General features: G+C 39.3%; 1 protein-coding gene across 6 annotated transcripts in view; it reads left to right on the forward strand.

The window, feature by feature from the left end:
* Arid4b (AT-rich interaction domain 4B) overlaps nucleotides 1-25,975 on the forward strand; it is a 117,139-nt gene that overhangs the window by 81,422 nt on the left and 9,742 nt on the right. For all 6 annotated transcript variants that reach the window (XR_006148363.1, XM_042685924.1, XM_042685928.1 and 3 more), the window contains 3 exons: nucleotides 12,199-12,283; nucleotides 15,172-15,370; nucleotides 21,380-22,591. Coding sequence is in view for 5 of the 6 variants with exons in the window: in XM_042685924.1 (XP_042541858.1) it covers nucleotides 12,199-12,283; nucleotides 15,172-15,370; nucleotides 21,380-22,591 (1,496 nt within the window). In the remaining variant the exon portion in view is untranslated. The remainder of the gene's footprint in view (nucleotides 1-12,198; nucleotides 12,284-15,171; nucleotides 15,371-21,379; nucleotides 22,592-25,975) is intronic.

Genomic DNA, 25,975 nt, shown 5'->3' on the forward strand with positions numbered 1-25,975 from the left:
GCGTCTCACCCCTATAATCCTAGACCCCAGGAAGCTGAGAGCTGAGGTTCCAGGTTCAAAGCCAGCGTAGGCAAGAAAGTCCATGAGGCTCTTATCTCCAGTAAATTATTCCTTAAAAAACAAAACAAAAATCCCAGAAGTAGAGTTACGGCTCAAGTGATAGACAACCAGCTTTGAGCACAGAAGCTCAGGGACAACATCCAGTTCAAGCCCCAGGACCAGCACCAAAAAAGAAAAGGCCTGGATTAAATAATTTTGATCTTATAGAAGTGGTGCTGTAGCCCAAGTGGTAGAGCGCTAGCCTTGAGCTGAAGAGCTGAGGGACAGCGCTCAGGCCCAGAGTTCAAGCCTCACAACCCACCAAAAAAAAAAAAAAAAATTAAGTCATTTTGATCTTGTTAAATGATCTTAGAGGAAATTTCACTCCTGCCTAGATATAAATGTAAAGATATGTTGATTTTAAAATTAAGAACAAAATTGAATCGGTAAAGTCCAGTGATTACTTAGTAGTTACTAAGTAATACCCATAACAGGTATGAGCCATGTCATCTTCTCTCCTTTCTTCGCTTCTCTTCTAATTCTTTTCCTAATTTACATGCAGGAATATGCTTGAGTTTCATGACAAATGATAGAATTCTAGTATTCTCCAACTTTCATAACAATCAGGAATAGTTACTAGTTTTGTTAAAGTAATATTCTTGTTCAACAAAAGTGGTTTTGTATGTAGAAGAATTAAGATGTTCATGAGACTTTTTACGATTAAATATAGTTATCTGTATAATCAAGAAAAGATTGCCTCATTGGGTTTGTCCAGTGTTCAGTTTGACATTTACAGTGGGATGGAAGGAAAATGGGAGGTAGTTGAGGAGTCATACTTGCGCTGATAAGAAGAAGGGTGCCTTGTATTTCTAAGAACTTGGAAGAGAAGGAAAGTTACAGTTCTGATGAAGACCTGTGAGATGGATTTTTTTTTTTTTTTTTTTGGGTCCAGTCGTGGGGTCTGAACTCTGGGCCTGGGCGCTATCCCTCAGCTCTTCAACTCAAGGCTAGCGCTCTACCACTTGAGCCACAGTGCCACTTCCGGCTTTTTTTCTCTTTGCTTATGTGGTGCTGAGGAATCGAACCCAGGGCCTCAGGCATGCAAGGCAAGCGCTCTACCACTGAGCGCCTTCCCAGCCCTGTGAGATGGATTTTTGCAGACTCCAACATCATAAAGGAAACAGCTCCACTGCTATACATTTATTAGAATTCATAGTATCGCTTAGAGAGTATCCCTAGTTCTCTCTTCAGTCATAACCAAAGAGTTGTATCATTGATGTATCAGCAAAATATGATAGTAATAAATCCTCAGAAACTCTACAACTGTTTTCCTGTTATTTAAGGTCTTTGACTTAATCTATGCATTTATATTTAACAGATGTGGAATTAAAAATGAAGTTTTTTGCTGGGTGCTAGTGGCTCACCCGTCAGGGGCCTATGATCTGAGGATAATGGTTCAAAGCCAGATGGGGCAGGAAAATCTGTGAGACTCTTTTCTCTAGTAAATTACTCAGAAAAAGCTTGAAGTGGCACTGGTGGCTCAAGTAATCAACAGCTAGCCTTGAGCAAACAAAGCTCAGGGCTGGGTGCTGGTGACTCACACCTGTAATCCTAGCTACTCAGGATGCTGAGATCTGAGAATTGTGGTTCAGAGACAGCCCAGGCAGGAAAGTCCGTGAGACTCTTCTCTCCAGTTAACCACCAGAAAACTGGAAGTGATGCTATGGCTCAAGTGGTAGAGCACTTAACCTTGAGCTGAAGAGCTTGTGGACAAGGCCCAGGCCCAGAGTTCAAGCCCCACCACTGACAAAAAAAAAAAAGAAGAAGCTCAGGTATAACACCCAGGCCCAGAGTTCAAGCCCCAAGACCAACAAAAAATAAAGTTTTTTCATGGAAATTCATGAAAACAATTTTGCCTTTAGCTGCAGTTGTTCCTAATAAAGACATTTTTTATGTGGAGCTATGTGTTTTTGTTTTATCTGAAACTTAGCCAGGAAGCAGACTTTTTTTTTGTAAAGAAAGAAAGAATATTTTAGGAAGGTGTGTATGTGTGTTTAAGTACAATATTTTAGGTTGTTTTCTCTACTTTTTTAAGTTTTTTAGTTTTTTGCCAGTCATGGAGCTTGTACTCAGGGCCTCGGTACTGTCCCTGAGCTTCTTTGTACTCAAGGCAAGCCCTCTACGATTTGAGATACAGCTCCACTTCCAGATTTTTCTGAGTAGTTTATTAGAGATAAGAGTCTCATAGACCTGCCTGGCTGGCTTCAAACCAGCATCCTCAGATATTAACCTCCTGATAACTAGGATTACAGGCATAAGCCACTGGCATCCAAATGGATTTCTCTACCTTTTCTGAAATGCTTCACATATCTTTATAATAAAATTTTCATTTTATATCATTTTTTCACAACTGAAAAACTTTCATTGCTTTTATACAAAGATTAGTATGTGAGAGTTTATTTTTTTAGTATTACCTTAGTGACTAAAATAGTAGTATTTTAGGAAGTGGCACTGTGCCTCAAAGTGGTAGAGCACTCGCCTTGAGCTGAAGAGTTCAGGGATAGCGCTCAGGCCCAGAGTTCAAGCTCCACAACCAACCCTGCACCTCCCTTCCCCCCAAAAAAGGAATTTTATTATATCATTAGAAATTTACCTCCAAGCCAGGCTCTAGTAGTTCATGCCTATGATCCTAGCTACTCAGCCGGCTGAGATTTCAGGATCATGGTTTAAAGCCAGCCTGGGAAGGAAACTTCGTGAGACTCTTAGCTCCGATAAACTACTCAAAAAAGCTTTGACTCACATGATGCTGTGGCTCAAGTGGTAATGAGCTCGCCTTGAGCAAAAGCAGCTCAGGGACAGCACCTGGGCCCAGAGTTAAAGTCCCAGCTTTGACAAAAAAAAAGAAAAGAAAACAAATTTACTTCCAGTAACTGATTCTCAACCCCAAATCACAAATTTTACAATACTGCTAAAACTTCTGATACAGTGATTGTAGATAAAAAGGTTGGGCAGTACTGGAGAATTTATTAGATCATTTGTCTGTTAGAATGCTTGGAGTATCCTAAGTCATTGTTTTATAAGTAATTTGTAAATAGCTATTTAAAATAGCATTCAGTCCATAAAATGACTGAAAGAAAGGTAAAATTATTACAGAAATTACAATGTGTGTTATCTTTTGATTTTTGAAATATATCTCCATTTTTCAGACAGTGTATTACTATATAGACCAGAGTGGCCTCAAACTCTCCATCCTCCTGGCTCAGCCTCCCAAGTGCTGGGATTACAGGTGTACAGCAACCACCACATTGGGTTTTATCTTCGTAAAATTGTAAAACTTACACTCATGGTATTGGAGCAGTAGATCAGTGGTAATGTGTTTGCCTAATATGCAGGGCTCTGGGTTCAACCTCAACAGTGCAATTTTTTTTTAAATTTCTGTTAACTTCTCTGAATGATACTATTTCATGGAAGTTTTCATTATCATATGGATCTATTTCACAGTCAAGTACTCTAAATCATGATGTAAATGTAAGTGCTCTTTTTGAAATCAGGTAACATATTGAAATTAACCTACCAACACTTCTTTGTATGGTGGATTTACTCGTGTTCCATAACAACTGAATATAACAGAACTGCCTAGCTAATTGTGATTACTTTATTATGGTGTATTAATGCTAGTTAAATTCTGTCTTTCTATAATGAAGGAGGTGTGGTGAACAAGGAAGTTGAGAACATTTTTTTTCCTTTATTACCACCAACCATATTAAAGGACACAATGAAGTAAAAGAGAACCAGAAATGAGATGCTTTGAATTTTTAACTGTAAATCTCTTACATTACAATAATTGTGTTAAAAGTTATAGAAAACTGAAAATTAGATTATTTTTAAGTAAAAGCATTTTAAGCCACATGCTGGTGGCTCATGCTGCGTGTAATCCTGGCTACTCAGAAAGCTGAGGTCTGAGAATCACAGTTTAAAGCCTGCTGGGACAGGAAAGTATGAGACTTTTATCTCCAATTAACCACCATAAAACCAAGGAACCCAGGGACAGTGCCCAGGCCCTGAATTCAATCCCCACAACTGACAAAAACAAACTATACCTATTATATGTAAAAATAACTTACATCTTTCAAGCACGTTGAGCCAATTAAAGAGAGGAAAACATAGTAAAAAATGGCTTTCATAATCAGATGGGTTCAAACATACTTTTTAATAGTCACATGCTTTTTAATCAAATTTTATTTGGCAAATTAAACATCTACTATATGCTAAACATTCACTATGCTTGGCACTGAAGGTCCTAAGAAATAGTTTCTATAAGGCATTAGTCTAGGTGTAATTATTCTTTTTTTTTTTTTGGTCCGGTCGTGGGGCCTGAACTCTGGGCCTGGGTGCTGTCCCTCAGCTCTTCAGCTCAAGGCTAGCACTCTACCCCTTGAGCCACAGCGCCACTTCGGGCTTTTTTCTTTTTGCTTATGTGGTGCTGGGGAATCGAACCCATGGCCTCATGCATGCAAGGCAAGCGCTGTACCACTGAGCCACCTTCCCAGCCCCTCTACGAGTAATTATTCTTGCAGGCCAAATAACTGATTGTTTTTACCACCTTTATCCTCAGCCCTTCCCTGGTATTGTTTGCTTACTTGGTCATTTGGCAGAATTGTTTCTTTTGACTCTCAGTTCCTTGGTTCTAACAGCTCACCGTAAAGAACTACAGGAAAGTTGAACTTGCTGGGTGTCAATGGCTCACATCTGTAATCCTAGCTACTCAAGAGGCTGAGATCTGAGGATTGCAGGTTAAAGCCAGCCCTGTTGTTCCATAAGACTCTTTATCTCCAATAAACTACTCAAGAAAAGGGGTGCTGTGGCCCAAGTGGTAGAGCTCTAACCTTGAGAAAGAGAGTCTCAGGGACAGTGCACAGATTCTGAGGTTCAAGCCCCTGGTCCGGCACAAAAAAGAAAGAAAGTTGAACTCTCTTGTTCTTGATTTATTAGGTAAACAGCCATTCGTGGTTGTTTATTGGGTAATTGGGTAAACAGCCATTCTTGGTTGAAGTAAAGCCAACAAACCACAAGCACTGTCTTTAAGTTAATGATTACATCCCAAGGGATAGTCCTACTCCTGTAGTAGGATATTTCCTAACTTGTTTCCCTCCTGTCTTCTCTATCTTCTTCCAATGGTGATTGTGCTTTTTAACCTCACTAAGAAATTGCAACAAGAAGACATTTCTCCATCTGCCTTGCTACCTGCCTCTGCTTTCACATCCTCTGCCTTCTTCCCCAGCCAGTCATGCTAACTAATCAAACATCAGACTATTTCCTTGGTCTGTTCAGAAATTTTCCTGTCCACATGTATATGTGAGGTTACTTTTTTCCTATCAAAGGAAACTTTGTCTCCTGATCCTAGGGTGTGATTTCTTTGCTCCACTTTCATCAAGCTAAATATTTGGAAGCATTATGTATACTTGTTATTCAGATCAGCTCCAGTCTGGGCCTGCAGAGCTCTGCCTCTATCAGGCTCACTAGTGACCTCATGTAGCCTAGTCCACCCTCATTTTTTTCTCCCCCTTGTTTTCCCTTCTCAATGGGATTGCTTTTCACTCCTTCCACTGTACATGTGGTTTGTGTTCTGGCTGCAGCCACTATAACTGCTGATTCTTATTTTTCCTTTTTTATACTCAAACTAACCATTCTTCAGTTATCCTGAGTTTCCTCCCTTCCAATTGCTCCCTGATTGTTTGCTTCTCATATGTACCTCCTACTTTTTGTTTCTAGGTTTTTTTACCTTAAATTCATTCTAAATTATTTTTCTGAATTAAAGAAATTGGTTCTCAGGGAACTTTTACCTAGGGCTGGGTAACTCTTTTTCTTCAGCTGTTTTCTTCTGCCTCTTTGTTGCTCAAGCTTTGTCTATGAACACTATATTTTGTATTATGTAAGTGCATTTAATTTTGAAGCACGAAGACAATCTGCATTCCATATTCTTTGTTTAGAAATGTGTGTGCAACATGGCAAACATTAAACAAATGTTTGGACTATATTAGGCTTTATTTTTTTATTTTTTGGGGGGGGGTCCAGTTTTGGGGCCTGAACTCTGGGCCTGGGCGCTGTCCCTCAGCTCTTCAGCTCAAGGCTAGCGCTCTACCACTTGAGCCACAGCACCACTTCCGACTTTTTTTCTTTTTGCTTATGTGGTGCTAAGGAATCGAACCCAGGGCCTCATGCTTGCAAGGCAAGCACTCTACCACTGAGCCACCTTCCCAGCCCCATATTAGGCTTTATGGCAACAAAATGGAAGTAGAGCAGAAGTTAACGTTCGAATCAGAGGCTTTTTTCTTTTTCTTGTGGTGCTGGTCTTGGGGCTTGAACTCAGGGTGTGGGCACTGTTTGTAGCTTTTTACTGAAGACTACAGCTCTACCACTTGAGCTATTCAGCTCTACTTGGGGCTTTTGGTCGTTAATTGGAAATAAAGAGTCTCATCAGTTTTCCTGCCTGGGCTGGCTTTGAATGGTGATCCTCAAATCTTAGCTTCCTGATAGGATTACAGGTGTGAGCCACTAGCACCCAACAAAGCCACTTCTTTTTAAAAGAAGTGAAATACAGAGTAATGAGGGAATGGGAGAGATGTAGCCTGGCTTCTTCTCGGCTTATTTACGTAACTCTGTGCCTACTTCGTAAGAGACTAGAATTTCCTACAGAGGCTTTGCCATTTTATTTTCTTACGAGCAACCTATTCAAGTTCCAGTTTCTCCTCTTCCTTGCTTACATGTGTTATTCTCTGTTTAAAAACATTTTTAGCTGCCCTAATGGATGTGAATGGATGTCTCATGCTTTTGATGAATATTTTCCTAATGACTACTCAATGATAGAAAACACTTCAGAGAAATGTTTGTTTAGTTTCTTGTCCATTTTTTGTGATTGATTTTGTTGAGCTGTAGTAGTTCTTCATGTATTCTTCAAATTAATCCCTTATCAGATGTACAATTTGTAAATATTTTTCTCCCATTCTGTAGTTTTTCTTTCACTTTCTTGATGGAATCCTTTGATGTACAAAAAATTTTAATTTTGGTGAAGTCCAATTTGTGTATGTCATTGTTACCTATGCATTTGGTATTATATCCAAAAAAGTACTGTTAAATTCAGTATTTTGAACAGTTATGTTTTCTTGTTGCATCTGTAATGTTTAGGCCTTTGATCCGTTTAGACTGCATATTTGTATGTGATAGTCCTTCTCTTCTGGAACCAGAACACTGTTCAGGGACGAGAATGAATTTGTTTGAAAATACTTATTTCCTATGACTTTTATTTCCTTTTACTTTTTATCTTTGTTAAATATTTTAATGTCACTTTTATCTTCATTTCTCCATTCTTTCCTTCTCTAGAATTTTCTTGTTTTTCATCTTACACTTCCATGGAGTCTAACCCCTGCTATGCTACCATTGTTTATACCATTGGATTTAGAAATATTGATAAAAAGTACAAAGTTGTTCAGTTCTACTGAAATAACTATGGTCATGATAAAGGGAAGGCAAAGTACTATAGAAGTCATCTCATTTCTATAGCATAAAGGTTAAAATCCCATAAAATGAAATCCATTTGACATGTTTTCCAAGTAGGTATCTATAAACTTCTGTGACATTTGGATGTATAAGAGGAAATATTTAGTAAAAAGGATAATTCAGTTACTTGTAATGCTCAAGTAAGTCTTAATGATTTTTTTCCCCTTTGCATAGTAAACTCAATTCTTTTTTCTTTTTTTCGGGGGGGGGGGGGGGTCGGTCATGGGCCCTGAACTATGGGCCTTAGTGCTGTCCCTGAGCTCTTCAGCTCAAGGCTAGTCCTCTACCACTTTGAGCCACAGCACTACTTCTGATTTTCTGGTGCTTAATTGGAGGTAAGTCTCATGGACTTTCCTGCCAGGGCTGGCTTTGAATCTCGATCCTCAGATCTTAGCCTCCTGAGTAGCTAAGATTATAGGTGTGAGCCATTGGCACCTGGCATAAATTCAACTTTTAAACCTTTTTGAGTAGTACTGGGATTTGAATTCAAGGTCTTGTGTTTGCTTGGCAAGCACTCTATCACTTGAACCATGCCCTTAGCCCTTTTTTTCTTTTGTTACTTTTTAAATGTTTATACTTAGTCTGGCCAGGACTATGGCGCGCCCCCGCCCCCCCAACCCAATCTGTTTCCTGCATGGCTGGGATGACAAGTGTGTACCACCATGCTCATGTTTTGTTGGTTGAGGTAGTCTCACAAACTTTTTGCCTGAGCTGGCCTAAAATTTTGAACTACTGATTTCTGTCTCCCTAGTAGCTAGGATTACAGGCATAAGCCACCCACACCCTGCTCAAAATTCTTTATTAACCTGATGCGTTCAGTAGTTTTTGTAGATTAGGAGACTATAGTTCATGTAAAACATGAAGTTTGAACATGTTTATTCAATAGTTTTATAGCTTGGAAGGTGCATCAATATTTTTATCTAAATGTATACAAACACTAATTCCCTAAACCTACCAGAGATTAATGAAGAATACTTTTGAGGTATTTGAAAAACTCTAAGTTCATCATAATACAAAATTAGTGCCACAAGTGAACCATTTGTAGTGGAGTTTGTTGGCATGGCTGATGTTCTATAAATTGTTGGTATTACATATGATCTATGCATAAAACTTCTGCTTAAGGCTCACTTTCCTCAATTATATCCTTAACCTACTGATATAAACAGTTACTATGCTATTCTGCTGAACTACTTTTGACTAATCTTAAATATGACTAATTGTAATATGTTTGTATCATTTTCTTGTATTATATTCTTAATTATGAAGAATACCATCCTTGTCTCTTTGTGGATGTTAACTGTTACTGCCAGTGAAAATATGAAGTATTAATAACAGAAGCTATTAACATTATTAATATTGCTATAGTTAATAACAGTAGCTATTAGCAGTTATCAATATTATTTATTTTTTAAATAATGTACTGTCATTTAAGATATACAGCTTGTGATCAGGTATTTTGTTTTGTTTTCCATAAATCTTGCTAGATAGCACATTCCTATAATCTGAGCTCTAGAGCCATGAATGAAGGATCATAGATCTTGAGGCCAGCCTCTCCTACACAGAGAGATGATATACATGATATACCCTGTCTCAGAAATCTTCAAAATAATTAAGCAGTCAATCTTGCTTTAAATACTTTATTAGATTAAAATATGCATAAATTGAGGTTACAAAATTTATGCTATGTTGTATTTTGTCAAAATGAACATGATAAGTTTATAATTGTTAAGTAATGTTAATTTATCAAACTTGATTTTTTTAAGTCTTTCTTGTTGTATTCGGGGATGTTTAACTCAGTACCTTCCTTGTGCTTGGTTGGCTGGTGATCCCACTGAGCCGCACTTCCAGCCCATTTTAAAATTTTTAAGTTTAATTTCTACTTTAGATTTTTTTAAAGAAATTAAGTAGCTAATTATATTGTAATACATTAACTTTGTGTGTAAATCAAGGCAAAATGGAAAATGCGTATTAACTACTATTAATGATTTTAAAAATCGTTTAAATATAGATGATCTTAATATCTTAATGGTTTGTCATTTGGTTTTATCTTTAATAATGTGTGCATTTCAAGTAGTAGATTTTAAAGTAATATATCATTTGTTTTTATCTGAATTTTTTAAAGTATGTTACATTGCATGTAATTTATTTTGAAAAAGTCCTTAAGGGTATAGATTTGTATTACTCCTTGCTAAATAATATTTCTATGAAAGTTGGGTTGCAGAAGAAGCAAAGTTTGAGCTAAATGTAGGTGTATTAACCATTTTGTTTAGTGTGTCTGCTTGACTAGTATTTTGCTGTTTTTATTGTTGTTAAGTGATTTCTTAGATAACTTGCCAGTATCTCCAAACAAAAGTCATAAGGTTTTCTCTTTAGAATTTCTTATTTTCTCTGGTGAGAGCAAAAATTCAGTGGTCTCTGAATGGTGTCTGCTTTGTATTGGTATTTAACTTTTAAAATTCTGCTTTCAGAATGCCTATATTGTTTCTGTGTGTTCTTAGGAGCTAGAAGTGTGTTTGAATCCTCATTGCTGAACACCTACTACCCAGAACCATTACATCAGAGGTGTTTATCAAGCAAATACATCCACACAGTTCTTAATCCTACAGTCTTATAATTTTTTTTAAGTAGCTGTACAAAAAGGTTACAATTTCATATGTCAGGTTATGATTACAGTGCATATTGATCAGTGCTACCCCTTCCGTGCTTCTCCTCCATTTTCCTCTTCTCAGCCCTACCTTCAACTTATGTAGTCTTAAAATTTGTGATCAGTTGGTTTAGTTAGTTCATATTATGTAGATCAGGGAGCGTCTAAGACTTGTAGAAGTTCGTCGAATTGAGATCATGGGTATGTTCTTTCACGTCTGTTCACTAGTTGATGTTAGATGATCTCAACAGATTTGTTTAGATTAGTCATGTATATACCTCAAGAATATTTTCCTTAGCAGTTTTAGGTTATCAGGTTCCATGTGTAGGAATAATTAGAACTAGTATTGTTGATAATTGGAATTGAAAGACAGTAATTAACTTTCATCCACTAATATTACCTCTTACTTAAATGGGCACTGATATTGATACTAGCTTAGCATTCCATCTAAGTGTGTGTATATGCTCATAAAAGTATATATCCTCACACATATTATTGTCTTGAGAATAGAGTCTTATATTGCAAAGCTGGCCTTGAACTCCCTCCTAGGTTGCTCAGCCTCCTAATCTCTAATAATCAGGACATATTAATTTATAACCTCTTTTTCAGGTTCACATTCTAGAGAATTAAAAAAGTCTTTTTTGTTATCCATAATAAACATTTCTTTCTTTTCTCCTACTCCCTTTGCTTTCCTTCTCTTTCTTCCTTCCCTCTCTCTTCATTTTTCTTCCCTCCTTCATTTATTCCCTCCCTTTCCTCTATCTCCTCCACTGGGGTTTGAATTCAGGACTTCATATACTTGGTAGATAGATGTTGTACGAGCAATGAAACTTCAGTCCAATTTTTATAACTTCAGTACACAAAAAAAGGAAATGACTAATGTCATTTTTCTTTTTAGCTTAGTTTTTACAGAAATATACTGATATTCTTTTCTCTATAAACAATAGCCTCATTGCAGTTAGTAGTAATCAACTGTAATGCCCTGAAGATTGCTTAGGCACCTGTAATCCTTCCTCCTCAGGATCTTGATCTGAAGTTCCTAGTTTGAAGCCAGCCTGGGCAGGAAAGTCCATGAGACTCTTACCTCCAGTTAACCACCCAAAAAGCCAGAAGTGAAGCTGTGGCTCAAATACTTGGTAGAGCATTATAGCCTTGAGCGAAAAAACTTAAAGGATAGTATCCAAGCCCTCAGTTCAAGCCCTAGGTTGGCACATGAGTGCGCTCACACAATTCTAAAGATTATCAGCACTGAATAGAGAAGTCATCACAGCTCTGTTGACTCCCAGCTATCTATCAGTATAGGAAGAAAGCATCTCAGAGTACTGAAAACTTAGCAGAGTAATGTTTGTCATATTTTATAAGCATTTTCTCTAGGTTATTTTGCATTGACATAAGTTATAACATAGTTTTTCTGTAATGAAGTGCTGCTGTTGATAACCACAGTAGCACATTGTGGTGGCTTTTTCCTTTTTAATCTTATTTTATTTCTTTTTTATTTCATTGTTATTTTAAAGGTCATGTACAAAGGGATTACATTTATATAAGTCCGGTACGTTTCTTTTTGGACAATGTCACCTTTGGTGGTAGCTTCTTGACAGGTCTAGAGAACAAATTGCCTGCCTGATGCTTAAGAACAGAACAGTGTTGTGCAGACTATTGTGGTTTCTTTAATATTTGTGGTACAGATTCAATTTCTGTTCTGTGGAGCTTTGAAAATGGGGAGTGAATCTGGAAGAAGTCAGAGGTTCTGGCTCAGCCAGTAGCTAACTCTGTGACCTGGGGCAGGGCATCCCAGCTCTTCCTCTGGGCCTTGCTACCTGTTCATCAGGCAGGAGCTCTCACTAAGACTCCCTGTTGTAAAATGTTAGGATTCGTATACAAATCAGAGGAGTATTTTGGCAGTAGTTTCTTCCTTGGTATATGTTTTGCATATTTATGTTCATTTCTTTTAATTTTAGATATGATGAATGGATTAAAGCAGACAAAATAGTAAGACCTGCCGATAAGAATGTACCAAAGATAAAACATAGAAAGAAAATAAAGGTAAGTGTTGATTTTGTTATATACTACTAGATGTTAATTAAAGAGCTTTTCCTTGAAAATGATGCAAGTAAATATGTGTGCTAATACTACTATTAGTGTTAGGCCCCCAGAGAAACAGATTTAGCCAATGCTAAACCCTGTTGTTACACTTTTGTCAGTTTGTGGAAAACATTTTAGAAGCAGTGCTAAGTCTTGAGAGATTTTTTAGTCCCATTGTTCTGTGGGACCCAGATCTCACTTATCTCCTTTACCCCTTTCCTGTGCCTTTATTCCTCAGCTAGGAGTCATAAAGCAGAGTGGCTGGGGGTGAGGGAGTTTTTCCGTTCAGGAAGCCAGATATGTTCCTAAGACCCTCCTAACCATATGTGATGTAACCGGGTGCCTGTGGCTCACACCTGTAATCCTAGCTACTCAAGGGGCTGAGATCTGAGGATCATTCGTGATTCAAAGCCAACCCTGGGCAGGAAAGTTTGTGAGACACTTAACTCTCCAATAAACAACTCAGAAGACCGGAAGTGGTGCTGTGGCTGAAGTGGGAGAGTGCTTGCCTTGAGCTGAAGAGCTACAGCACCCAGGCCCAGAGTTCAAGCCGCATGACCAACCAAAAAAAAAAAAAAAATTAAAAAAAATAGACCATTAAGTAATTGTTAGAGGGTTTTTTTTGTTTTGTTTTCTTTTTTTTTTTTTTTTGTCTTTTCAGTGCTTTAACAGTTTTTCTCAGTCTCAGTCTTCCAAGATGCTCAGAGAGGAGCTGCCAGGTGTTCCCTTGCTGGGCACAGGTGGGGAATGCTTTCCCCTTGGCTGCTTTGTTCTTTTCTTTTAAGTTTTTAGTGATTTAACTCAAGACTTCCTTCCTAGTCTTCACTGTATTTAAGCATTGATTTTATATACTATACAAGCTTGTGTGTGTGTGTGTGTGTGTGTGTGTGTGTGTGTGTGTGTGTGTGTGTGTACGTACGTGTATGTACCTGTATATATGGCATTAGCCAGTCTTTTTTTTTTTTTTTTTTTTCGGTCTTGGGGCTTGAACTCTGGGCTTGGGCGCTGTCCCTGTGCTCTTCAGCTCAAGGCAAGCACTCTACCACTTGAGCCACAGCACCACTTCCGGTTTTCTAGTGGTTTATTGGAGATAAGAGTCTCACGGACTTTCCTGCCCAGGCTAGCTTTGAACCTGATCCTCAGATCTCAGCCTCCTGAGTAGCTAGGATTACAGGTGTGAGCCACTGGCGCCCAGCAACCAGTCTTTATAAAGCAAAATATAGATTGGGTATTTCCAAGATAAAGGATAGAAGAGATGAGGGAGAAAGCAATATTATAATGTTATCTTTTCTTAATACTTCTTCAGTTCACTTCTTGACAACTTCCAGATATATTAAAATTTTGATTACAAGAAACAGGCACGTGTGTTTTACAAAGGCTTCCTAGTGTCTTCTGACAATGCCTATACCTATCACTCTGTCACTTTGTCTCATCTTTGTTGAGAGCCACTACTATAGAAAAATCCTCTGCAGGTACCTAAAGCCCTTTTTTGAGCTTGGACTATAGTGAGTTATCTCAGCTTTCAGCATGTATAGTAGATGCTGACTCTGAGATGAAACTCTGGAGTGGTGGAAGAGCTGGAATTAATATTAGTCTGTGTTCTGAGAATTATGCCTGAGGGTTCTAAGGTAAAGGATCTCACCCTTGTGCCTTTGTCAGAACCATTTGGACAGGACAATTCACTGGAGGTTGTATTTCGTGGTTCTATCCTCAGCAGTTCTGATTTAGTAGATTTGAGGTTGATTCCAAAGGCTCGTGTTTCTAACAACTTCCTAGCAAATGCTCCCGTTGCTGGGCCAGGGCTGCACCTGGGGAGTCAGTGTCCTAACACATGTCTGCCATGTAAGGAATGAAGGTCTGTCCTGTGTGTCCAGAGGGTGCCTCCTAGGTCCTGTCCTCAGGACAGGTGTACTCAAATTAGTCTATGTAGAGGGACCTTAGGCATTGTTGATTGCAAACTTATACTTCAGAGCTTGCTTATACTTCTTACTATAAATTCTTTTTAAAACAAAGTAAAAAACTATAGTTTCCAGGAAATACACTAGCCACCCTCCTTCTATTTGTAAACAGAATTGGAAAAAAATTCACATTTTTATCTGGAAAACTAGTCATTCACTGAAGTGGCAGTAGTCTCCTGCCTTGCTTTTCACAATATATCATTTGTTTAAAGTTTCTCCCATCTTTTGAGTGGAAGTACTTAACATTGTAATTCCAAGCCACAGATTATAACTAGAATGTTGAATTTTAAGGTAAGCAGGTTGAAATTGTTTTTATGTTTGTGTGCATGAATATTTCTTTTGAGCCTATTGTGCTTTAATTTAGCACAAATTATTAGAAGTATGTGTTTGCTAATTTTAATTCCTGTCTGATTGCTACTTTTATCCCTACTACTAAATTACTCCTACAGTTCTTTTGCTAAATTTAAAAAACAAAAACCACCTGGGGTTGGTGGTTGGTTGTTTTGTGTTTTGTGCCAGAACTAGGGCTTGAACTCTTGCTCTTGAGATCTCATTCAACTTTTTTCACTCAAGGCTGGTGCTCTATGACTTGAACCACACCTCCACTTCTGGATTTTTGCTTGTTAATAAGAAATCAGAATCTCCTGATTTTGTCTGCCCTGGGCTAGCTTTAAACCAAGATTCTCAAATTGCAGTCCTCCTGAGTTAGAATTACTGGTGTGAGCCACCAGTCCAGCTCCCATGATGGTTTTGAAGGCTTTTATATCTGTTTTCAGTTAAATACTTGACAAAATATTTTACAGCTTTGTGTTTACGATGGCATTAATATTACTAATGTGTTATAATGAATTATGGCTAACATACAATACTTCCCATCTTCTCTTAACCTAGAATAAATTGGACAAAGAAAAAGATAAAGATGAAAAATATTCTCCTAAAAACTGTAAACTTCGACGCCTGTCAAAACCCCCATTTCAGACAAATCCATCTCCCGAAATGGTATCCAAACTGGATCTTGCTGATGCCAGAAATTCTGACACAGCTCATATTAAATCCATAGAAATCACTTCCATCCTTAATGGACTTCAAGGTAAGTATAACGGACATTTTGCTGCATTCAATTGTTTGTAATTTCTAGAAATTAAATTCTTTAAAGGTAATTCAGTGACATTGTTGGATTTTTTTTTTTTAACCAGAATTTTGTTGACTGTTTTACTTGAAATAAAATTGACCATTGAGCCATATGCCTGTGGCTCCCATCTGTAATTCTACTCAGGAAACTGAGATCTGAGAATCACGGTTCATAGTCAGTCCAGGGCAGAAAAGTCCGTGAGACTCTTATCTCCAATTAACCACCAGAAAACTGGCAGTGACATTGTGGTTCCAATTGGTAAAGTGCTAGCCCTGAGTGAAAAGTCTAAAGACAGTGCTCATGCCCTGAGTTCAAGCCCCATGGCTGACCTTCCCGCCCCCCCCCCAATCTTTCCCCACCCCCCCCCCCCCAAAAAAAAATTACCACTGGTTGAGATCTGAAAGTCTTTATGTTATTCAGTAGATCAAAGGGGCACCATTACTGTTTAGTTAAAATTTAGTATTCAATCTAAAGTATTCAATCTAAAGTGCTAGCCTGTCGGTTGCCATGATAAGATTGTATTATACTGTATCAGATTGTAAAACTGTATTGCCAGGTGTTTGTAAGGAATATAAACCTTGCTTTTTCATGATTATTATGATTTCGTTTGTGATGGCACAGTTAACAAACAAGACAGATTAGAGTATTAAATTCAAAAGGCAAGCAGAGTGCCTATGGCTCTAGTCCTAGCTACTAAGGAGGCTGAGATCTAAGAATTGTGACTGGAGGCCAGCCTGGGCAGTAAAACCTATTGTGAGCGTCCATCTCCAGTTAACCAATGAGAAGCCAGGCTGAGCAGAAGACCCCGTACTGGCTAAATAAATAAACAGGCAGTAAGGACTAGAAAGGGGGATTTACTAAGTCTGAGACAGGAGGAAAATCTGATATGTGAAATAAAGTAAAAGAAGGTATCTCCTTAAATTCATTTTGAATGTAAAATAACTTTTGTCCCATATTTTAGCTGTTTACATGAACTTATTATACAAACCTAACTATATATAATATTCTAAAGTCAGTTTAAAGAATTTTCCTGGGGCTGGGAAGGTGGCTCTGTGGTCTAGAGTGCTTGCCTTGCATGCATGAGGCCCTGGGTTTGATTCCTCAACACAATATTAGCAGAAAAAACAGGAAGTGGTGATGTGGCTTAAGTGGTAGAGCGCTAGCCTTGAGCTGAAGAGCTAAGGGACAGTGCCCCAGAGTTCAGGCCCCACAACCAACAACAACAACAACAAAAAATTCCTAATTTATGCAGAATAGTATATTTGTATACATATATAATTTATAGAGTGATAGTAACATTGCACACTAGTATGACCCCACAGTTGTGAATAATTCTTTTATTTCCTCCCAGAAATTATTGCTATTCTGCCTTTTATGTAGTTATTGCTCCTCTCCTCTCCTCTCTTCTCTCCTCTCTTCTTTTCTTTTCTTTTCTTTTCTTTTTGCCAGTCTTCGGGCCTGGGCACTGTTCCTGAGCTTCTTTTGCACAAGGCTAGCACTCTATCACTTGAGCCACAGCATCACTTCTGGCTTTTTCTGTTTATGTGGTACTGAGGAATAGAATCCAGGGCTTCATGTATGATAGGCAAGCACTCTACCACTAAGCCACATTCCTAGCCCCCCACTTTACATTTCTTTACAATTGAATAATATATATACATGTATATGTGTGTATGTATTCCAAAGAGGGTATTATTTAACTTTCAAAAATCAAAAAGTGTCAGACAATAAACTTCCCTTTGTAATAAAGTTTAGATGAAGCTTCCCTTAGTGTGCTATTAGAATAGAGATCTAGATCATTCTTATTTCGGGTTTGGCTTCTCTGAGAGTTTTATAAAAGTGAGTATGGGGTTATAAGTGAATTATGGAAGACTGAGGGCCTCTGTACAGTTAAGATATCTGACATAGTCGCAGTGGATTACCAGAGGAGAAAAATGCTTAGTCCAAGTTGTAGGTTGTTCTGTGCTATTCTCTGATTCCAGGTGTACCATGCATGATTTGTCTTCAGTTTTCAGAAGTCGAGCAAAATGTTTCTGCAGGACCTTGTCAGCTAAAGGAACCACAGATCAGGAACAGAATTGGAATTTTATCAGCACATAGCCAAAACAAGAAGCAGTAGAGCACTTGCCTTGAGCTGAAGAGCGCAGGACAGCTCCCAGGCCCAGAATTCAAGCCCCATGACTGACCCAAAAAAAAAAAAAAAAAAAAATGTGTGTGTGTGTGTGTATGTATGTGTGTTAGTTTGTTTCTTTATACATCTAGTGCAATATCATTATATACATCTGGAGATGATATTGATTCTCAGCATGGATGGATACATATGTACATGTATATGTAGGTACCTAAATGTGTACACACATAGATAGCTAGATAGGTAGCTAAGTAGGTAAGTAGGTAGACTGGCATACACACATGTATGCAGGCAGGCAGACAACAGGTTTGGATATATGGATGGATGGATGGGAGAACCTCTAATAGCATTCTAGGGATCTTTAGTTCCTGGAATTCCCTTTGTTTGTTTTTGGTTTTTGGTTTTTTTGGTCAGTTGTGGGGCTTGAACGCTGGGCTTGGGCCCTGTCCCTCAGCTCTTCAGCTCAAAGCAAGTGCTCTACCGCTTGAGCCACAGCACCACTTCTGGTTTTCTAGTGTTTTATTGGAGATAAGAGTCTCACCTGCCCGTACTTTCCTGCCCGGGCTGGCTTTGAACTACAGATCCTCAGATCTCAGCCTCCTGAGTAGCAAGGATTATAGGTGTGAACCACCGTCGCCCGGCTCCCTTTGTTTTTAATTGCTCATTCTCCCCCCAGCCTGTATTCCTGTTTTTAATGGAACACATTTCTTAAAAGATCAAGAATTAAGTACAGCCGGGCAACGGTGGCTGGCTCACACCTATAATCCTAACTGCTCAGGAGGCTGAGATCTGAGAATCACGGTTCAAAGCCAGCCCAGGCAGGAAAGTCCATGAGACTTTTTTTTTTTATTTTTTTTTATGAGACTCTTAACTCCAATAAACCGCCAGAAAACTGGAAGTGGCACTGTGGCTCAAGTGGTAGAGCGTTAGCCTTGAGCTGAAGAGCTGAAGGACAGCACCCAGGTCCAGAGTTCAAGTCCCACGACCAAAAAAAAAATTAAGTACAGGAAGTTAGATGCAGGTGTCTCACTCCCATAATCCTAGTTATTCAGGAGGCTAAGATCTGAGGATCAAGCCAGCTGTGAGACTTTTCTGTCAGTCATGGGGCTTGAACTCTGGGCCTGGGCGCTGTCCCCCAGCTATTCAGCTCAAGGCTAGTGCTCTATCATTTGGGCCACAGCACCACTTCCAGCTTTTTCTACTTATGTGGTGCTGAGGAATCTAACCCAGGGCCTTGTGCATGCTAGGCAAGCACTCTACCACTGAGCCACCTTCCCAGCCCCATGTGAGACTCTTATTTCCAGTTAAATACCAAAAAGCCAGAAGTGGAACTGTGGCTCAAGTGGTAGCCGTGCTCAGACCCTGAGTTCAAGCCCCAGGACTGGCCCTTACACATGCATCTGTGTGTGCACACATACATACTCAAATACAGAAGTTACCCAGGAAGCTGAGACCTGGAGAATGGAGGTTTGCAGCCACCCCAAGCGAAAAGTCTTTGAGACTTTTATTTCCACTTAAGTACCAAGATATTGAGCTGGAGGCATGGCTCAAGTGGTAGAGTACCAGCTATGAATTAGTAAGCTGAGCTAGCTTGAAGTCTTGATCTTGAGGTCAAGCCCTGGTACTGACAGGAAAATAATGATTAATATAGCAGAGGAGAAGTAAGGGGAAGTATTTGGAGACTCAGTGTAAATACCTGTATTTATGGTTTTAGTCTTGTTTTTTAATGCTATAACAAAGTGCCACAGATGAGGTAACTTATAAAGGAAAGATGTTTTATTTGCAAGGTTATAAAGGCTGAGCTGTTCAGTGGTAAGAGTCTTACTGCCTTGCTGTAACGTAGCAAGAACATCCCCTGGTGGGGGAGCACCAGAGGACACTTAATGAGAGACAGTAACTAGCCCTCTCCTGTGGGAACAGCATTAAACTCTGTTCATGAGGCTGAAGCCCTCATGAAGCTCAATCCTTCTTAAAAGTTGTACTTTACAGTACGGCACAGTAGCTGTTAAACTTCAGCATTAGTTTTGGAGAGGACATTTAAAGTACAGCACCTCATCTAGTTGCTGATTCTTTGTGTGTTTTATTGTTTCTTTACTTTGTCTTTATTTGTCTATTATTTATACATTTTTGGTACCAGTCTTTGGAGCTTGAACTCAGGGCCTGGGCACTGTCCCTGAGCTGTTTTGCTCAAGGCTAGCTCCCTACAACAGCTCTACATCTGATTATTTTAGTGTCTTACAGATTTTTCTGCCCAGACTGGCTTTGAATGGCAATTCTCAAATCCCAGCCTCTCACGTAGCTAAAGAGTCTTTATCTTTAATGTCTTAAAATTACACAGTGAGATATTCCTTTTATGGATTTGGTTTCACCTTTAGGGTGTATTATCTAACCTCTCTTATTCTAGGAACTTTTATGTGTGCTCTGGGCAGTTTTCTTGCATGCATTTTTTGTGTGTTTTTTTGGGTGTATTATCTAACCTCTCTTATTCTAGGAACTTTTATGTGTGCTCTGGGCAGTTTTCTTGCATGCATTTTTTGTGTGTTTTTTTGTTTGTTTGTTTTGGCCTATATTTGTTGTCTTTTTCTGTTTACTTTGGTTTGAACTCAGGGTCTCATACTTGCTAGGCAGGCACTTCTGCAGTTTGAGCCCTGCCGTTAACCCTTTTTGCTTTTGTTGTCTTGTTTTAGAGTACATCTTTGGAAGGGTTGGGAGGAAGGTGCAGAACTTGAGGGAAAAAGGGTGAGAAAGTGCAATAGTGGAGTTCACTGGACATTGATGAACATGAACTATACAACTCATGTGTAGAGGTGGGAGGGAAAGACCAGGAGAGAGTGAGGTAATAGAAGACACTATGAAAAGAAATATACCGGGCTGGGATGGTGGCTTAGTGGTAGAGTGCTTGCCTTGCATGCATGAGGCCCTGAGTTCAATTCTTCAGCACCACAGGCAGAAAAAGCCAGAAGTGGTGCTGTGGCTCAAGTGGTAGAGTGCTAGCCTTGAGCTGAAGAGCTGAGGGACAATGCCCAAGCCCAGAGTTCAGGCCCTCTCACCAATTAAAAAAAGAAATGTACTCATTACCTGACTCATGTAAACGTAATATCTCTGTATATCACTTCTATAATAATATAATAACAATAAAGTAAATTAATTTTAAAAATAGGTCATGTTTTTTTGCCCAGGCCAGCCTGGCCTTTGGTCCTCCTATTCATGCTTTCCACGTAGCCGGGATAATAGTTGCATGCCACCATCTCCCGCCTTTTTATTGATTGAGATGTGGTCTTGGCTAGCTTTTTGCCCAGGCTATATAACCTCAAGTTGCAATCCTCCTGATCTCTGCCTCATTAGTAGGATTACAGATGTGAGCCACGGAGCCTGACCGCTGTTCTTTTTTTCATTTGTTGTTACATGGTACTCTTCTAATATGCCTTATCTGCCACAATTGTGTTTGGCTTTTAATTCATTCTATCAGTTTTTTCCTAAAATTTCTTATACTTTTATTTTCTGATCTTTTATTCATTGCTTATTGTTGGTTAGAATGTTTGGCTGCTGTAGTGATTTAGTTTTCAAACACTATTTCCTGAAGGTTCTTATATTCTCGTACAGAGAGAGCTATGTTTTTTATGTTTTATTATTGGATGAGTTTGGCAAAAGAATTTATGGTATAACTATCACCATGGTCCTATGTCACGTAAGTGTCTTAACCACTTTGAAACTCAATTTCCTCAAGCAAGGTAAAAGCTTGATACTTGGGGTAGCTCTAAACATAATGCCTGAGCACATGAAGACATTACTAGTGCTCCTATCTGGCTCATCTCCACCTATCCCCTCTTTTCTAGCCTCTGAAAGTTCTGCCGAGGACAGTGAGCAGGAAGATGATAGAGGTGCTCAGGACATAGATGAGAATGGCAAAGAAGAATCCAAGGTGGACCATTTGACCCACACCAGAAATGAACTTACTGCAAAAGAAGAGCAGAATAATAGCCCCTCTTTGCTAGAAGAAAACAAAGTACAGTCAGATTTGGTAATATCCAAATCAAAATCTCCAGAAAGATTAAGAAAAGATATAGAAGGAATCTCTGAAGATACTGATTTTGAAGAGGATGATGAAGTCATAAAAAAGAGAAAGGATGTTAAAAAGGATACAGCAGATAAATCTTCAAAGCCACAAATAAAACGTGGTAAAAGAAGGTATTGCAATACAGAAGAATGTTTAAAAACTGGATCACCTGGCAAGAAGGAAGAGCGAGCTAAGAGCAAAGAATCACTTTGCATAGAAAACAGCAGTAACAGCTCTTCAGATGAAGATGAAGAGGAAAAATCAAAAGCAAAGATGACACCAACCAAGAAATACAATGGTTTGGAGGAAAAAAGAAAATCTGTACGGGCAACTGGTTTCTATTCAGGATTTTCAGAAGTGGCAGAAAAAAGAATAAAACTTTTAAACACCTCTGATGAAAGACTTCAAAACAGCAGGGCTAAAGATCGAAAAGATGTCTGGTCAAGTATTCAGGGGCAGTGGCCTAAGAAAACACTTAAGGAGCTGTTTTCAGACTCTGATACTGAGGCTGCAACATCCCCACCCCATCCTGCCCCAGAGGAAGGGGCAGCAGAGGAGTCCCTGCAGACTGTGGCTGAAGAGGAGAGTTGTTCCCCTAGTGTAGAGCTAGAGAAGCTGTCACCAGCCACTATTGACACTAAGCCCATTGAAGAAAAGACAGTCGATGTCAGTGATCGAAAGTCTGAATTTCCGAGTAGTGGCAGCAATTCAGTGCTCAATACCCCTCCTACTACACCTGAATCGCCTTCATCCGTCACTGTAACAGAAGCCAGTCAGCAGCAGTCTTCTGTCACAGTATCAGAGCCCCTGGCTCCCAGCCAAGAAGAGGTTCGAAGTATCAAGAGTGAAACTGACAGCACAATTGAGGTGGATAGTGTTGTAGGAGAGCTCCAAGACCTCCAGTCAGAGGGAAATAGCTCGCCAGCAGGCTTTGATGCCAGCGTGAGTTCCAGTAGTAGCAATCAGCAGGAACCTGAACATCCTGAAAAAGGTGAGGAAGGAAAAGTACACAGATGAAATTTTGGGGTTTCCTCTGTTAAAGTCTTAATGGCTTCACAGTGTTTTTTGTAATGTAGGTGCTTATGTAATATGCTTATGTGGTCCTTTGAATAATGATAATGAGTTGAATTTAAAAGCTTTTAATACTGCTTATATGAATTGAATTGCCTGTGACATTTCCAGTGGATAGAACTTGAACTCAGGCCCAAAGTCAAAACTGTTTGAAAATGAATTATATATAATAGTTGACTTTGTAGCATGAGCAGCTTAATTCCATTTCTGAAGCCTTGTTTTGCATTTATAATGTGTAGCCTCACATACATTTTGGTTAATTGACAGACCTCCCCCCCTCAATCCTTTATCAAATACTGAATGCAGTGGATTGGAGCAGTAGTCTAGACATGCTTTCCTTGGGAAACTTTGTCAAACTGACTGAGCCTAACTTGTGTGAGTTTATGAAGGAATTTGATGCTTTCTTAGATGCATTGTCCAAATCTGAAGGATCATTGTATATGTTATAAAGTATAAAAATACTTTTTTATTTTTCCATGACGTTGTTAAAAGTGGACATTCAAATTAGCACTTTCTAAAACTAGTAGGGCCTTCTGATGATGCCAGAGCTGTACTCTTCATTATTTTTCTTAGAACCGCTCATTTAGGTGTCTTTAAAAGTAAGTATTTTTCTAGCCTGAAATTTTGATTTGAAACATGCATTTCCATTGAATAGAAAGCTTTAAAGGATATGTATTTCATATAACATCAGATTTTAATATACTCACTTCAGAGTTTTAGTTGACCCTAAGGGATATGGTCTATCTATGGTTGATGTAGCCAGCCTGGGGTACATAGTGACTTCTAGGCCAGAAGGGACTGCTCAGGGAGACCCTGACTCCAAGAAAGATACTGAGATCTGGCTTAAAAGTTTTTTTTCCCAGCCCGGTGCCGGTGGCTCATGCCTGTAATCCAAGTTATTTTCCCAAAATTTTCCTGAAAATATTTTTTAAGAATAACTAAAAGAGCTGCAGTTAGATTGGGATGTGTAAGTATAGGCAACATGATTGTATTTGTGTCACCTGGGTCTTTTACCCAGATATGAAGACAATAATCGTCAATAAAAGAATCCTTTTCTCAAACAATAAGGTTAGATAGGCTTTCAACAGTAATATGGGTAATTACCGTTCTTGAGAGATTATGTCTTCACTATGGTCCTCTCAGCCTAGAAGGAGCTAGATTTACTTAGCTTTGTCTGTTGATAAGCTAAGTCTTGCTATTTCGCCCCCCCCCCCTTTTTTTTTGGCCTGGGGCTTGAACTTAGGGCCTGGGCACTGTCCCTGAATGTTTTTTTTGTTTTGTTTTCTTCTGTTTTTGCTCAAGGCTAGCACTCTACCACTTGAGCCACAGCACCATTTCTGGCTTTTTTTGTTTATGTGGTACTGAGGAATCAAACCCAGGGCTTCATGTATGCTAGGCAAGCACTCTACCACTAAGCCACATTTCAGCCCTTGCTACTCTTTTTAATCTTTATCTAGATTATATTTAAAAAGGTGGAAATTGAGAGCTACTCAAATTTAGGGTAAAAAAAGGCTATCTTTTTCATTCTAAGCATGATTTAAGCATTACTTAATAGTATTTTAGAATTTGCATATTTAGGAATAAATTTTTAATGCATCTGTATCATATGACTTCATGTTAATAAATATATCTAGGGGCTGGGAAAGTAGCTCAGCCTTAGAGTGCATGCCTTGCAAGCATGAGGCCCTGGGTTCAATTCCTCAGCACCACATAAACAGAAAAAGCCGGAAGTGGCGCTGTGGCTCCAGTGGTAGAGCTCTAGCCTTGAGCTGAAGAGCTGAGGGACAGCGCCCAGACCCAAGTTTAGGCCCCATGACCGGCAAAAAATATATATATATATATATCTAATAAGTATATTGGAAGAAGATGATGCTAGCATGTGCCTGTAATCTACCAGCATTTAAGCAGAAGGATTGAGAGCTGGAGGCCAGTCTGAACTATGAATTCAAACTCTTCTGTAAAAACCATAACCAGAATAGCAAAGACAAGACTGTAGGAGAATCCACATTCTATGATAGCCAGGTGCTGGGGTTCATGCCCATAATCTTAGCTTATACTTAGAAGAATGAGAGGGGCTGGGAAGGTGGCTCAGTGGTAGAGCGCTTGCCTTGCAGGCCTGAGGCCCTGGGTTCGATTCCTCAGCACCACATAAGCAAAAAGAAAAAGCCGGAAGTGGCACTATGGCTCTCAAGTGGTAGAGCGCTAGCCTTGAGCTGAAGAGCTGAGGGACAGTGCCCAGGCCCAGAGTTCAGGCCCACAACCGGACCCAAAAAAAAAAAAAAAAAGAAGAATGAGAGTAAAAGGATCAAAGTTTGAGACCAGCGTAGTCTGTAGTCTGAACCTATAGCCGGGGGGGGGGGGGGGGGGGGGGGGTGTCTGGGTATCATGCCAGCCTGGGCAGAGAAGCCCACAACACTCCATCTCTACAAGAGGGAAGCTGGACTTTGATGCACACTGTGTTCCTAAGATAGGTTCCGAGCCTAGCGAGCTCAAGCTCCCAGTATGAGCCAGTGGGAAGGATCTACTAGTTAGATTTAGTGTCTACCTCCCAACTTAGTCTAGATAAAAAGATTTTGTTTTTGGTGCCTGTACTAGGGCTTGAACCTTGGGGATTGGGTACTGTCCCTTAGCTGTTTTCACTCAAGACTGGCCCTCTACTGCTTAAGCTACATCTCTGCTCACTTTTTGGTGGTTAATTAGATCTAATGAGCCTCACAGACTTTCCTTCCCAGGCTGGCTTTGAAATGTGATCCTCAGATCTTAGCCTCCTGAGTAGATGGGATTGTAAGCAAGTATCACTCAGCACCTAGGCCCTGAATTTAAGCCTTAGGACTGACAAAGACGACCAAAAACAAACAAAACAACAACAAAAGCTAAGGCACACAGGCCCTGAGTTTAAACTCAAGTACTGGAATTAAAAAAATAACCACTCCCCCTATTACTTCATTTAAAATTAATTGCTAGTCATAAATGGACTCACCTCTAATCCTAACTGCTTGGAAGGCAGAAAGTGAGAGGACAGTGTTTTGTAAAAAGCTAGTTAGATAATACCCCACCTTTTTAGTCAAGCTGGATAGGGGCCCATGCCTGTCATCTCAGCTCTGTAGAAAATGTAAGTAGGAAGACAGTGGTCCTGTCTATCGGGGCATAAAACAACACCCTATGTGGGGGGAGGGGAACCTAAAGTAAAAAGTGATAGGCAAGTGCAAGGCCCCTGAGTTCTCAAACCTTAGTGTACCTCAAGCTGTGTGGATTCCAACTTGTCTCTAAATCATAGCATTTTGTCTTTGAGTCTTAAATATCA

This window comes from Dipodomys spectabilis, unplaced genomic scaffold (assembly GCF_019054845.1).
Source record: "Dipodomys spectabilis isolate Male_0828 unplaced genomic scaffold, ASM1905484v1 ptg000096l, whole genome shotgun sequence".
Taxonomy (NCBI): domain Eukaryota; kingdom Metazoa; phylum Chordata; class Mammalia; order Rodentia; family Heteromyidae; genus Dipodomys; species Dipodomys spectabilis.